This window comes from Vulpes lagopus, chromosome 6, assembly GCF_018345385.1.
Source record: "Vulpes lagopus strain Blue_001 chromosome 6, ASM1834538v1, whole genome shotgun sequence".
In the NCBI taxonomy this organism is placed as follows: domain Eukaryota; kingdom Metazoa; phylum Chordata; class Mammalia; order Carnivora; family Canidae; genus Vulpes; species Vulpes lagopus.
The window spans coordinates 122,340,188-122,356,476 of NC_054829.1; the positions used below are offsets into that span (position 1 = coordinate 122,340,188).

General features: G+C 35.6%; 1 protein-coding gene across 1 annotated transcript in view; it reads right to left on the reverse strand.

The window, feature by feature from the left end:
- The window catches only part of SCLT1 (sodium channel and clathrin linker 1), a 176,835-nt gene that overhangs the window by 134,387 nt on the left and 26,159 nt on the right, over positions 1 to 16,289 (reverse strand). The window contains exon 6 of the mRNA XM_041759726.1: positions 4,881 to 5,016. Within this exon, the coding sequence (XP_041615660.1) occupies positions 4,881 to 5,016 (136 nt within the window). The remainder of the gene's footprint in view (positions 1 to 4,880; positions 5,017 to 16,289) is intronic.

Consider the following 16,289-nt stretch of genomic DNA (forward strand, 5'->3'; position numbering starts at 1 on the left):
AAGGTATGAGTTTAGTGTCATCATGATATCTATTCAGTCCTTGTTTTTGTGGATTGTTCCACTGAACTTCTTCTTAAAGGGGAATTTTAAGAGTCCCCTTAAAATTTCTTGCAGAGCTGGTTTGGAGGTCACATATTCTTTTAGTTCCTGCCTGTCTTGGAAGCTCTTTACCTCTCCTTCCATTTTGAATGAGAGCCTTGCTGGATAAAGTATTCTTGGTTGCATATTCTTCTCATTTAGGACCCTGAATATATCCTGCCAGCCCTTTCTGGCTTGCCAGGTCTCTGTGGAGAGGTCTGCTGTTACCCTAATACTCCCCCTTTAAAGTCAGGGATTTCTTGTCTCTTGCTGCTTTAAAGATCTTCTCTTTATCTTTGGAATTTGCAAGCTTAACTACTAAATGTCGAGGTGTTGAACGGTTTTTATTGATTTTAGGGGGGGATCTCTCTATTTCCTGGATCTGAATGCCTGTTTCCCTTCCCAGATTAGGAAAGTTTTCAGCTAGGATTTGTTCAAATACATATTCTGGCCCTCTGTCCCTTTCAGCGCCCTCGGGAACCCCAATTAAACGTAGGTTTTTCTTCCTCAGGCTGTCGTTTATTTCCCTTAATCTGTCTTCATGGTCTTTTAATTGTTTGTCTCCTTTTTCCTCAGTTTTCCTCTTTGCCATCAATTTGTCTTCTATGTCACTCACTCGTTCTTCCACCTCGTTAACCCTCGTCGTTAGGACTTCTAGTTTGGATTGCATCTCATTCAATTGATTTTTAATTTCTGCCTGATTGGATCTAAATTCTGCAGTCATGGAGTCTCTTGAGTCCTTTATGCTTTTTTCTAGAGCCACCAGTAGCTGTATAATAGTGCTTCTGAATTGGCTTTCTGAAATTGAATTGAAATCCAGATTTTGTAACTCTGTGGGAGAGAGGACTGTTTCTGATTCTTTCTTTTGAGGTGAGGTTTTCCTTTTAGTCATTTTGCTCAGTGCAGAGTGCCCAAAAACAAGTTGTATTGGGTAAAGGAGAAAAAGAGAGGAGAGAAAGAAGGAAAGAAAAGAGAAAAAGAAAAAAGAAAAAAGGAAGAAAAAAAGGGAAAAAAGAGAAGAAAAGGAGAAAGAAAAAGAAAGGGAAAAAAAGGGGGGTGGGGGAAGCAAACAGAAATCAAAAAGCAAAAAATAAAAATTAAAAATTAAAAAAAAAAATACGGGGGAGTATCTTCTGTTTCTGTATACCTTAAATCCCTTGCCTTCCCCTGGAACTGGTCAGTCTAGCTGGTCTTCTGGGGAGGGGCCTGTTGTGCTGATTTTCAGGTGTTAGCACTTGGGGAGCTGCTCTGCCCCCTGCCTGGTGCAGGGCTCAGTAGGGGTTGTTTACCCCGTGAGGCCCCAGGAGGAACAACCGCAGTGGCGGGGCCAGCTCTGGAGCCCTGGAGTCAGCTCCCGCAGTAACTACGGAGCTCTCAGCCTGCAGGGCCTGGAGGCTCCGGGGGCAGGGCCGCTCATCTCCTGAGCTCGTGCCAGGAGCGTCCTTGCTTTCCTGGGCCCTCCTGGCCTCTGCCTGTCCCAGGGGGAGGCCGGAATCTGGGCTGTGCCCCAGGTGCCCTGTGTTCTGGGACCTGCACTGTTGGATTCGGGCTCCCGCCGCACAGCTGCCTCTCTGGGGAGCCTCCGCCCGAGCCCCTGAGCTGCTCCCGGGTCAATGCGCGCACGTGCTGCAGCCCTTTAGGGAGCTCGGTGCCCTCTCCCCGGGGCACAGGTGTCTGTTAGTGTCCCAGGGAGCCTGAGGGCATCCCCGCCCTCCTGGGGTCCTGCTCCAACTCCCTGCGAGGCCTTTCCGCTGGGGAAGATTGATTGGTGCAGCTCCAGCTTCTCTGGGACAGTGCTTTCCTGTCCGGGGGACACTTGCCCCGGCCTTAGCCCGGCTCCTCGCGGGGCCCTTCCCTCTTGGATGACTTTTATTTTTTTCCCGTCTTCCTACCTTGATAGAAGTGCGAACTCTTCTCACTGTAGCATTCCAGCTGTTCTCTCTTTAAATCTCAGGCTGAATTCGTAGATTTTCAGAATGATTTGAAGGTTATCTAGGTAATTTGGTGGGGACAGGTGATTTGGGGACCCTACTCTTCCGCCATCTTGCCCCTCCTTCTCCAAAATACGTAAATTTATTAACTTACATGTGGGTTAGGCACTTACATTAAGTGCTTTGTGGGAATTTCTGAATTACCATTAGAATTCTATAAGAATTATTATAATCTTCATATATAAATGAAGGTAAGGTACAAAGACATTTCCCAAGACCACAGAGCTAGAAAACAGAAAAGAGAACAAATTCAAGAAGTTTGATCAGAGGTTTTTTTAATAAAAGCCTTTGTTCCATGAAAGCAGGAACCAACACTTTCTATTATATCGTCAACAATCAGCACAGTGCCTGATATGTAATAGACACCTAATTAATACTTATGAAATAAAGATACCGCATAGTCAAACTCTTTATGCTTATTACTTTGATAAGCAGGATATAAAAAATTATTCTATTTTTTTTACTATAAATTGTATTTAACTTAGTTTTTATCTCTTCATTTTGGATTCAACTAGTCTTCATTCATAACACAAAGCTTTTTTTTTCTTAAGTTTTTATTTAAATTCCAGTTAGTTAACATACAGTTAACTGTATGTATGTGTGTGTGTGTGTGTGTGTGTGTGTATATATATATATATGTATATATATATATATATATACAGCGTAATATAAATTTCAGGTGTACAATTTAGTGATTGTACACTAACTCCAGTTGCTGGAGGGCAGGTGGGAGGGGAATGGAGTAATTGGTGAGGGGCATTAAGAACAGTAAGTGATGTGATGAGCCCTGGGTGTTATATGCAACTGATGAATTATTGAATTCTATGTCTGAAACTAATAATGTACAATAAAAGTTGGCTAATTGAATTTAAATAAAAAACCCCACAAAGGTCTTTCAATTTAGTGATGGGGATTCCAAAACAATTTTATGTATTTTATCATACCTTAAAAACAAAATACATAAATATATATGAATAATAACCGGAACGTTTATTACTGTTCTGATATAATTGAGTTATAACATTTTATATTACTTATATTTCATCAAACTGCCTAAACTCTCATTCAGTTAAAATTTTATATTTATATACAAAGTACAATATAGATTTTGTGGGAAATTGTGTTTAATATTTATATACAAAGTACAATATAGATTTTGTGGGAAATTGTGTTTATAACCAATCAGCTTTTTCCTTTTTGACTGCTCAGACTTAGACCTCATCAAATCTTCTATGAAGTGACTGATTCAAAATGCAGCAAAAAACAGGGCCGTCTTCAGAGACATAATATAAGGTAGAGCAGGATGTAGAAGGAGAAAGGCAAAGAGAGGGTAAGACAGGAGGAGAAAAAGGTAAGGAATGAGAGAACAAGTTGGCTTTAAAAAGAAAAAAAGACTAATTTTGACGTTTTAATAAAATTTAGCATTGGAAATTATAGCAACAAAAGTACTGCAGAGATGCCTTTTAGAGACAGGGTTTGCTTTTGTTTTGTTTTTTTTAAACTACAAATCTTATCTAGTTTTCATTCCACTTCCTTTTTAAAGAATTTTTAAGTTTTACTGAGCCATGATTGACAAATAATCATTGCATATATTTAAGAGGGTTCTTTTACATACAGAGTACCAAGAATTGCATTTTGTGCACTAGCTTTTGATAGCCTGTTAGAAAGCATTCATAAGCCAAAATTAATTTCCATTTATTTCTATATAAGTATTTATAAATCCTTTCTGATAATATTAGTCTGAACAGAGCTCAAACTAGAGCTTAAAAGTTTGAAAGAGCATGCTTTCCTGTTATTTTTTTCCTTTGTTACTTTTTCAAATTCCTTCCCTTTAACATGAAAAAATAAATTCAGTGTTAAATATGTATTCCTTTATTATGGTAAATATAGCCTGTTTGATTAAATTATCACTTTCATAAGTATAAGAATTCCAAAACCAAATTTCTAGGGTATAAAAAAGTGATTTTTCATAGATAACTATAAAATCAAAATTGCAATAAAGAATTTGTAATGAAGAAACTGAGGCATAGAGCTAAAAAGTAGAACAGAGACTCAAATTCATACAAGATATGAATGCCTAGGATATAAAATGTGAATTAAAATTCCCTATGTATAATCACGAATTTCAGTGTTGAAAACAGAAATATATACCATAGCTTCCCAAATATTTCAACTACTATGAGGGAGGAAAAAAGAAGAAAAGGTAATTCAGAGAATAATAATTTTAGAAAAATATAATTCTGTATCTTTGAAAATTAAAGAAAATACCATACCAGAACACAGAAAAATGTAAATTTAGGTATGTTATTTTCTTTAAAAATTTCCTTGCCTGTTAAAACTTATTTTTTAAAGATTTATTTGAGAGAGAGAGAGCCCATGTACACATGAGTAAGCTAGTGGAGGGGCAGAGGGAGAGAGAAATTTCAAGCCTACTCCCCACTGAGCACAGAGCCAGATGCAGGGCTCAATCTCAAGACCCTGACCTCATGACCTGAGCCAAAATTGAGAGTCATATGCCCAACCCACTGAGCCACTCGGGCATTTCTGGCATTAAAATATTTTTATAAGACACAAAAATCATGTCAAAAGCTTTATGATTTAATTAAAATATATATTCAGTAGCTATATTTTTAACAACCAGGGAAGGTACATATTATAAGTTTTGTTACATGCTAACTATTCTTGTAAATTGTAGAAAATCACAAAGTATTAATTTTGCTATTCTGTTATCCACTCATGAATAATGAATAAGAGGGATTTTAAAAGCTCTGTTTATTCAGAATTTAATTTAAAAAAATTTATGTCACTCACTTGATTGGCTAGTTGTAATTGTTCTTGCAGATTCCTGACTGTTTCATCATCTGTATATATATCACTTCCCATGTCTGTGCCAAGGGGAAAGGTCTCTAGTTGTTTTTCAATAGCATCTTTTAATTCACTGTGCAACCTGAAGAAAAAACAGTTGAGACACAATAATAATATAAATTCATTTTACTAATGGTAATCACTATTTCAGGGTAAACTAAATAAACATTTGGGTCAAAAAGCATTCTTTAAAAAAATTCTTTACACAAAAATAATTTTTAAGTAGACCTCAAAAATTAGAATTGTTAACCACCATTAAGTACTGTGCTCTGAGAATAAAAATATAACAATTTCAAATGCATTAAATTTGTCAGAGTAAATGCAAGAATAACTCAGTGTATCCTAAGGAGATTTTATTTTTTCAAGATAGTAAGATTTAGGTATTATATACTATTAATTGATGAAATAGGCCATTCAGAAAAAATTGTAAATATAATAGTGGTTTCATTTATTTTTTTCATCTAGTCAACTAAAAGGAAATGGGATATAAAATGCTGCAAAATTATTTATTTTCTTCATTGTGTTTCACAGAACTCAGGTGACATCTTACTAGATCCAGTTAATAAACAGAGTAGGATAAAATTGTTGCTGGTTATGAAATCAGAATTAGAAGCTTTATTTTTCAGTATATTTTACATAAGCTTGACCATAACTCTGAAAGCTGAAAGTTCAATTTTAATCTTAACATTATAGATATTTATGCTTTAAAACAGCTACCAAAAGAAAGTTAAAGAAAGATACATCTAAAAAGACTGTTTTATTTAAAAAATGATAGAAACCTAAAAGTGAAAAAGTTTTTATAATATCAGAAAAACTTGAAAACCTTTAATTCATAAATTATAAACAGAGGTTATTTATAAAACACATCTCAAGGTAGTTTCCCAAAGAAACTGCATCTATTTAAAATAAAGAGAATTACCTACTGATATTAAAAATCTCCTTTGAAACTAGAAAAATTCAATACTAATTTTTAGAATATATTTATTAAAAATAAAGTTCATTAAACATAATAAAACTCACAGGATTATTAACTTTAGAAACAACAAAAAAATAATCACTCCCTAAGGAAAGGACAAGAGCTTGCTAATTATTCTCTAACTTAAAAAATTTAAAAGTACTTAAAATTATCAACAACACAAAGGTTCATTCTTTTGCATGTAGCTGCCCAGTTTCCCCGTATCATTTGTTGAAGAGACTGTCTTTTTTCCCATTGCATATTCTTGCCTCTTTTGTCGAAGATTAACTGACTATATAATCATGGGTTTAAGTATTTCTGGTATTTTAAAAAATATTTTGTAAAATATGATAAGAATTTTTAAAAAGACATCCCAAGTCCCAGAGAAAAACCATTATTAATGGTGTGATTTATTTTCTAGTAGAATTTTTGCTCTCCATTAAAAACAGATATACCATACTGCTAATATTTTCTAATCTGCCTTTTAAACTCTATTACTGAAACATATGCATTCTTTCAGATTATAAAACACTTTCCTATAAATATTTTAATGATGGCATCATATTCCATTATTTCCATTATACAGATATTCCTATTATAAATCAACTCAGGTATATTCCTCTAGAGTAATTTCAAATGAAATGAAAAATATAGTAATAATACTTATTTAGTATACTAAAAACATTAGAAACGTTGAGAATTAAAGTGTTTTATTTCTTTGTAAAAAACTCATTCCTTAGAACCGGGGTTCTAAGGACCGGGGTATTTATACAGTTCTAAATAACAGTAAGACAGTTATCAGTATTTTTATAAAAATTTTTAAAGGTCACAGAAAAAAAAGCATAATTTTCATCCACTGATTATTAAGATCACTTTCCACAGTTTCAGCTTCGAAGGTCATTTTTCTAGTCCTGCACTATCATCCATAAATCATCCATAACAAGGACTGCCCATGTATAGATTATTTTTGTTTTAGTACCTTAAGTACTTAGGGACAAAGTGAACCATCTTGCAGTTTGCAATGCTTGCTGGCTCTTGCCCAACGTGCTCCAATTCCTCAGGTGTTTTATAATTTTGGTTTAGCTTACTGTCTTTTTCTAACCTCTTCTGCAAATTCTTAGAGATCACTGATTTTTAGAATTTCTTTTCTAATATATATAGTTAAGACGATAGATTTACCTCTAAGAATGGTCTTAGCTGCAACCTACAACCTTTGATGATTTTCATTATCAACCAGTAAAAAGTATGTTCTAATTTTTCATTATTAATCCCTTGGCCTATAAGTAACATTTAGAAGTTGCTTAACTAAACTATAGCTGGGAATTTTCTAGTTACCTTTAAAAAGGCTGATTTCTAGTATAGTTTTCACTGTCATCAAAGAATATAATCAGAGTAATATTGATACTTTAAAAACCCAAGATATTTTTTGGAACTGGTCGATTGTGGAAGTGTTATATGTGTACTTAAAAAGAATATGTATTCTGGAGTATTGGGGATTACTATTCAATATATGTTTCTTACAGATTTGTTAACTGCATTGTTCAAATATTACATACTCTTATTTTTTTGGTTGTTTCCAATTACTGAGAACAATCTGTTTATATCTCCTACTATCACAGTTTTTCCCTGGGACCTGGGGTGCCTTTTAAAAAATTGTCATTATATTTACGTATTGGTCATTTTTCTCTTATTAAACATTTTCTATCAGGAAAAATAAATATTTTGAAAAATAATGTATTTAAAAACAACATTTTGTTATTGATGCTTTTAAGTACTTTAAAAAAATTTGGGATCCCTGGGTGGCGCAGCGGTTTGGCGCCTGCCTTTGGCCCAGGGCGCGATCCTGGAGACCTGGGATCGAATCCCACGTCAGGCTCCCGGTGCATGGAGCCTGCTTCTCCCTCTGTCTGTGTCTCTGCCTCTCTCTCTCTCTGTGACTATCATAAATAAGTAAAAATTAAAAAAAAAAAAAAATTTAACTGGTCTGTCTTCAATGCTATCATTGAAGGTTTCAATTCTAGAATAACAGAAAAACTGAAAAATTTCCATTCTGGACTTTGTTATTGAGTGCTTACAATTTTAAAATTATCATATCTTTTGGGAAAATTGAATCTTTATCATTGTCCCTTTTTATTCCTAATAATCTGTTCTGCATTAAAGTCTACTGTGTCTGATATTATCTGCTTTCTTTTGGCTAGCACTTGCATGGTATATCTATTTTCCATCCTTTTATTTTGTATCCATTCTATATTACATTTTAGGAACCTCTCTAATAAGTGTATTCTACAATTGGTTTCTTTTTTTAATCTCCTCTGAGACATCACTTTTAATTGTAGCATGTAATACACTGAAATTTAATATAATTACTAATATATTTGGGTTTACATCTACTACCTTAGTATTTGTTTCTATATGCCCTATTATGATTTTCTCTCTTTTCATGCTTTCTTCTGATTTTTTTAATGTGCTCATTTTAAGTGACTCTTTAAAAAATAAGATATTTTTGAGCAGTTTTAGATTCACAGCAAAAGTGAGCAGAAAGTAGAGAGATTCCCCAATATACTCCCTGGCACCATCAGCATGACCTCCGTCACCAGAATGATATATTTTGTTGCAACTGATAAACCTACATAGACTCAATCACTCAAAGTCTATAGTTTACGTTAGGGTTCACTCTTATAGTGTTATACATCCTACAATGACATGTATCATCATCATTACAGTGTCTTACAGAATAGTTTGCCCTAAAAATCCTATGTCCTCTGCCTTTTCATCCTATCCAATCCTACTCTCTCCCCACAGGCCCTGGCAACCACTGATCATTTTACTGTCCTCCATAGTTGTTTTGATTTTGGTTTTTTAAGATTTCTTATTTAAGAGGGGCAGACCTTGTGCACACGGTCAAGGGAGGGGCAGAGGGGGAGGAAGAGACAATCTTAAGCAGACTCTACACTGAGCTTGGAGACCAACACAGGACTTGATCTTACCACCCCAAGATCATGACCTGAGCTGAAACCAAGAGTCAGCTGCCCAATGAACTGCACCAACCAGGTGCCCCTTGTCTCCATAGTTTTGTCTTTTCCAGAATGTCATATAGTGGAATCATACAATCTGTAGCCTTTTCAGATTGGCTTCTTTCACTTACTAGTATCTATTTAGGGTTCCTCCATACCTTCTCCAGGTCTGATAGTTCATTTCTTTTTATTGCTGAATAATATTCCACAGTCTGGATGTACCACAGTGTATTTATCCAATCACCCATTGATGGACATCTTGGTTGTGTCCAAGTTTTGGAATTGTGAATAAAGCTGCTACAAACAACTTTTAATCTTTTCCAAACCTTTGTTTTGTTTTGTTTTTTATGTATCATTAACAAATCTTGAAGATTAGACATCAATAATTTAATCATTTTCACCAAATATCTGAAGAGGTATTACATACAAGATAATAGGACTTCTGGTTCTAGTTGTACTTATTCAAATATATAATAATTAAGTCAAAATGCAAGAGTCTTGGAAAAATAAAAAGAAGAAAGTTCCATCATTTTGAATGGCTTGAGAGTAAGAAGAGAAATCATATAAAGCTTTGTGGAGGTAGACAGTATTATCATTATCAACTAGTAGCACTCATTTTTTCTGCTGTCAACACTGATTAGTTGCTCTCTGCTTTTTAGTGCAACTTCTAAAAAAGTTAATCTTACTGGTTTAGCTAATTACAAAACTGATCTGCTAAAAGAACTGATACACAGACCACAGTTACGAAGCTAGACAATCAGGAAGCAACTATACTAACTACTGGTTCCAAGATCACACCTTTTTATCTGAGATCCTGGAATTAGGATGTTACTGTCAGAGAGCTATTGCCTCCAGGAACCCTGCCTTAGCTTTGATAAAGTGGCTACCCAGAATTATCAACTCTAGAGCCACACTATACTCATTAGATTCTCAGTCATAAAAATAGATCCTCAGATACTGCTTCTCCTCCTACTTATCTCCTAATTTAGGTATCTTACAAGCACTTATTAGCAGAACCTAATTCACATCATGAGCTAGTTTTCAGTTTCCAGCTTCTGTAGTACAGGAAGGCATATTAAAAAGAGGTTGGAACAGTCAATCTATATCATAGCTGCACGAACCTGTTATTATGATTGCACAATTACATATGACCCAAAGTGGTAAAATTAGAGTATAAAAGAGTTGTTTTTTTCCATGAAACCTAAATTGAAAATGAAAGGCTCAATAAAGATGAGTCATTAAAGAATTGCTATTGAATTAAAGGTAACCTCAAAAAGTCAGAAAAATTATAAAATCACAGAAGGTCAAAAGGAGATCAAAAAGATCTCTAAGTTTTTACTTTTTAGAGAAACTGAAACTCAAAATTATAAAGAATTATACTTATATGGTTTATGCATAGAAGAGCACTATTTGATGGTAGTAGGTATAAAGCAGTTAAGTAAGAATAGACAAGGGCCTTGTTCTCATGAAGGATACATTCTAGTAGGTAAGACAAATAAGCAAGCAAATAACTTCAAATAGAAATAAGTGCCATAAATAAAATTGTATTATAGAAAAAAGAAAGACAAGAGTGGAAATAGCTAGATAATGTAGTCAGGGAATGCTTTCCTGATAAAAGATCTGAACAAAGGGAAGGAGACAGTACTGTGTGGTCTGGAGAAGAGCACTCTAGGCAGAAGAAATCAGTAAGGTCTTCAGGGGAAACTGGTTTGCCAGATTTAAGGAAGCTAAATAAGAAGGCTGGTGTGACTAGAGACTAGTAATCAGAACAAAAACAAAGTTATAAACAGAGACATAGAGAAATCAGGGTAGCTCTGGCTTTATACAAGATTTGAAATAGAAACTTAAAACTTTATAAAGCTTAGGATTTTGGTAGACTTTTGGGATGGTCTTCCCCACAGCACCTCAAGTAGCACAAGAACAGCAGTATCTAACATGGACAACATATCAATGAATGAGTGTGGCTGTGAGTCAAAAAACTTTTATTTACAAAAAGAGATAAGAGGCCAAATTTGGTCCACAGGCTGTAGTTTATGAATCTCTGACAGATGCAAGTAAGTCTATCAGTATATTTTGGCTGTAAGTAATAAAATGACTAACAAAAAATAAGGATGGCCATTTTAAAAAAAAGATTTATTATTTCTTTGAGAGTGAGAGAGCACGTGCACACACTAGTGGGGGAAGAGGCAGAGGAACAGAGGGACAAACAAGCTCCCCACTGAGCAGGGAGCCCAACTTGAGAGTCAATCCTAGGACACTGATATCATGACCTGAGTTGAAATCAAGAGTTAGATGCTTAACCAACTGAGCCACCCAGGTGCCCCAAGGATGGCTGGTCATTTTTGTCTTTTTTATCACTGTTTTCCTTGAATGGTGCGTGGCACTTACTAAGTACTTAATAAATACTTACAAATGAATGACTATTTTATTACCTCATCTAATATTAAATCGGAAGAGTAAGTGGTTCCAGATTTGTTTCAGCAGTTTGATAATGTAATTAAAGACCACAGGGTTTCTCATCTTTCCTTTCATTCAATCTTGATATCTCCCCACATGGTTACAAAATGGCTATACCAACTTCACACTTTTCTTTCCCTCCCTCCCTCCCTCCCTTCCTTCTTTCTTTCTTTTTCAAGATTTTATTTATTTACTCATGAGAGACACAGAGAAAAAAGCAGACATAGGCAGAGGGAGAAGCAGTTTCCCTATGGGGAATCCCATGCAAGACTTGATTCTAGGACCCCAGGATCACGATCTGAGCCAAAGGCAGACACTCAACCACTAAGTTACCCAGGTGCCCTGCACACATCACTTTCTGAAATGACAAGAAGCCAGAAGAGGGTAAAGCTTTCTTCTTGTCTTCTTCTTTTTTGCCCAATCAGGGAGAAAATGTTTTACCAGAAGCTCTACAACAGACTTTCTCTTATACATCACTGGCTAAAAATAGGGTCTCATGTTCATTCCTAGACCAATCCCTGGTAAAAAGAAATTCAAACTAGTTTAAATAAAAGACTTATCATTTACGATTGTGGTGGCAACTCATCTCCCATGAGCACATTGACACTGAAACAAAATCAGAGTTGAATGAAAGAAGAAAAATGGCTCTTATGGAGGAAACAAATATCTTCCCTTCCCTGAATAATAAAATAAACAATAAAAATTAGTATTTGGCAATACAAGCCTTCCTCCAAAAACTGGAAAAAACTCAAATACAAAAGCTAACCTCACAATAAAGGAATTGGAGAAAGAACAGCAAATAAAACCTACACCCAGAAGAAGAGAGATAAAAAAGATTCAAGGAGAACTCAGTGAAATAGAGACCAGAAGAACTGTAGAACAGATAAACAGAACCAGGTGTTGGTTCTTTGAAAGAATTAATAAGGTAGATAAACCCCTAGCCAGCCTTATTAAAAACAAGAGAAAAGACTCAAATTAATAAAATCACAAATGAAAGAGGAGAGATTACAAACAATACCAAGGAAATACAAACGATTTTAAAAACGTATTATGAGCAGCTATACACCAATAAATTAGGCAATCTAGAAGAAATGGATGCATTTCTGGAAAACCACTAATTACCAAAATTGGAACAGGAAGAAATAGAAAACCTGAACAGGCCAATAAACAGCAAGGAAATTTAAGCAGTTATCAAAAACCTCCCAAGACACAAAAGTCCAGAGCCAGCTGGCTTCCAGGGCAATTCTATCAAACATTTAAAGAAGAAATAATACCTATTCTACTAAAGCTATTCAGAAGGATAGAAAAAGATAGAATATTCCAAACTCGTTTGATGAGGCCACCATTACTTTAATTCCAAAACAAGACAAAGACCCCACCAAAAATGAGAATTACAGACCAATATCCCTGATGAACACAGATGCAAAAATTCTCAACAAGATATTAGCCCATAGGATCCAACAATACATCCATCGTAACCAAGTAGGATTTATCCCTGAGACGGTGGTTCAACACTCATAAAGCAATCAATGTAATAGATCACATCAACAAGAGAAAAAACAAGAACCATATGATCCTCTCAATAGATGCAGAGAAAGTATTTGACAAAATATAGCAACCATTCCTGATCAAAACTCTTCAGAGTGTAGGGACAGAGGGGATATTCTTCAATATCTTAAAAGCTATAAATGAAAAGCCCACAATGAATATCATTCTCAACGGGGAAAAACTGAGAGCCTTTCCCCTAAGATCTGAAACACGACAGGGATGTGCACTCTCGCCACTGCTATTCAACATAGCACTAGAAGTCCTAGCCTCAGCAATCCGGCAACAAAAAGAAATAAAAGGCATTCAAATTGTCAAAGAGGAAGTCAAACTCTCCCTCTTCGCAGATGACATGATACTGTAAAACCCCAAAGACTCCACCCCAAGATTGCTAGAACTCATATAGCAATTCAGCAATGTGACAGGATACAAAATCAATGCCCAGAAATCAGTGGCATTTCTATACACCAACAATGAGACTGAAGGAAGAGAAATTAAGGAGTTAATCCCATTTACAATTGCATCCAAAAGCATAAGATACCTAGGAATAAACCTAACCAAAGGTAAAGGATCTATACCCTAAAAACTATAGAACACTTCTGAAAGAAACTGAGGAAGACACAAAGAGATCGAAGAACATTCCATGCTCATGGATTGGAAGATTAAGTATTGTAAAAATGTCTCTGCTACCTAGAGCAATTTACATGTTCAGTGCAATCCCTAACAAAATACCATGGACTTTGTTCACAGAGTTGGAACAAATAATCTTAATATTTGTATTGAATCAGAAAAGACCGCGAATAGCCTGGAGAATATTGAAAAAGAAAAATAGAGCTGGGGGTATCACAATGCCAGATTTCAGGTTGATCAAAGATAGTGATCATCAAGACAGTGTGGTCCTGGCACAAAACAAACACACAGATCAATGGAACAGTATAGAGAATCCAGAAATGGGTCCTCAACTCTGTGGTCACTAATATTTAACAAAGCAGGAAAGACTATGCACTGGAAAAAGGAGAGTCTATTTAATAAATGATAAACTCAAAATGGATGAAAGATCTAAATGTGAGACAAGAATCCATCAAAATCCTGGAGAACACAGGCAACACCCTTTTTGAATTTGGCCACAGCAACTTCTTGCAAGATACATCTATGAAGGCAAGGGAAACAAAAGCAAAAATGAACTACTGGAACTTTTTTTTCTTTTTTTTTTTAGATTTTATTTATTCATAAAGAGACAGAGAGGGGGCAGAGACACAGGCAGAGGGAGAAGCAGGCTCCATACAGGAAGCCCAACGTGGGACTCGATCCCAGGTCTCCAGGATCACACCCCAGGCTACAGGCAGCGCTAAACTGCTGCACCACCGGGGCTGCCCGAACTACTGGAACTTAATCAGGATAAAAAGCTTCTGCACAGCAAAAGAAACAGTCAACAAAACTAAGACAACCTACAGAATGGGAGAAGATGTTTGCAAATGATCTATCAGATAAAGGGCTAGTATCCAAGGTCTATGAAGAACTTGTTAAACTCAACAGCAAAGAAACAAACAATCCAATCATGAAATGGGCAAAAGACATGAAGAGAAATCTTACAGAGGAAGAAGACATACACATGGCCAACAAGTACATGAGAAAATGCTCTGCATCACTGGCCATCAGGGAAATACAAATCAAAACCACAATGAGATACCACCTCACACCAGTGAGAATGGGGAAAATTAACAAGACAGGAAACAACAAATGTTGGAGAGGATGTGGAGAAAGGGGAACCCTCTTGCACTGTTGGTGGGAATGTGAACTGGTGCAGCCACTCTGGAAAACTGTGTGGAGGTTCCTCAAGAGTTAAAAATAGAGCTACCCTATGACCCAGCAATTACACTGCTGGGGATTTACCTCAAAGATACAGATGTAGTGAAACGCCAGGACACCTGCACCCCAATGTTTATAGGAGCAATGTCCAAAATAGCCAAACCATAGAAGGAGCCTCAGTGTCCTTCGACAGATGAATGGATAAAGTAGATGTGTATATATATACACAATGGAATACTCAGCCATTAGAGAGGACGAATACCCATCATTTACTTCGATGTGGATGAACTGGAGGGAATTATGCTGAATGAATTAAGTCAATCGGAGAAGGACAATCAACAACCATATGGTTTCACTCATACGGGGAATAGAAGAAATTGTGAAAGGGATTATAAGGGAAAGGAGGGAAAATAAGTGGGAAAAATTAGAGAGGGAGACAAAACATGAGAGACTCCTAACTCTGGGAAACGAACAAGGGGTAGTGGAAGGGGAGGTGGATGGGTGGGGGGCTGGGGTAACTGGGTGATGGGCACTGAAGAGGGCACTTGATGGGATGAGCACTAGGTGTTATACTGTATGTTGGCAAATTGAACTTCAATAAAAACAGAAAACAACAAAAGGGAATAGCATAGCTTAATAATTTTTTGGAGAAAGAACAGTAAATCATAAAAAAGCTAAAGTTAGAAAAACTTTTCCAGGAGGAAAAACAAATAAGAAAAACTGAAAACCCAATTAAATGATTTATTTTACACTTTAGCCAACGTTGGTAGCATAAACATATGAAGCTTTCAGAAATTAGAAGAGATGAGAAATAGTGAAACATATTTTTTTCAAATGGGAGGGAGGAGGTGACAAAATGTCACAAGCAAGACATATAAATTCCATGGGAATTCTAGAGTTCTAGAGCATTTATTGCACTAAGATAAATCAACAACAACAACAAAAAAGGAAACTGCTATATAACACAGCTAAATGCAAACAAAAGAATGCTAGCTTTAAATGAGCCCATGCTTTAAATGAATTTAGAACTAAAATTAATTACTTTTTGTTCTAGGTATACAAGTCAACAACAAAAGATGTATCAGATTTCAGCCCAGCTGCATTATCTTTAAAAGTTAACATTAAGAAACTTGTGATAGAAAGAAACTTTAAACATTTTTAGCCAAAAATATGAGATCTTATGATCACAGGCTGACATTTGCTAGAGACACAAACAATAACAACCATAAGAGAAATGATGGATAGATTCAACCACCTTAAGAACAAAACAAAACTATGCTATTAATGATGCTAATATTTATAAAATGTTTATTATATACCCTGTTTTCCCCTACAGTTAGCCTTATGAAATAAGTTCTTATCTTCAACTCATAGATGAGAAAACTAAAGCACAAAGAGATGAAGTAACGTCTAAGGTTGCATAGCTAGTAAGTAAGTAATGGACCTAGGAGTCAAAAAGGAAATCAGGCTCTAGAGTCTGCACTCATAACCAGTATACTTAATGAATAAAATATCAAATAACAACAGTCAAAGTTACTTAGGATAACAATAAAATAATCAATAGTTCACTGATCT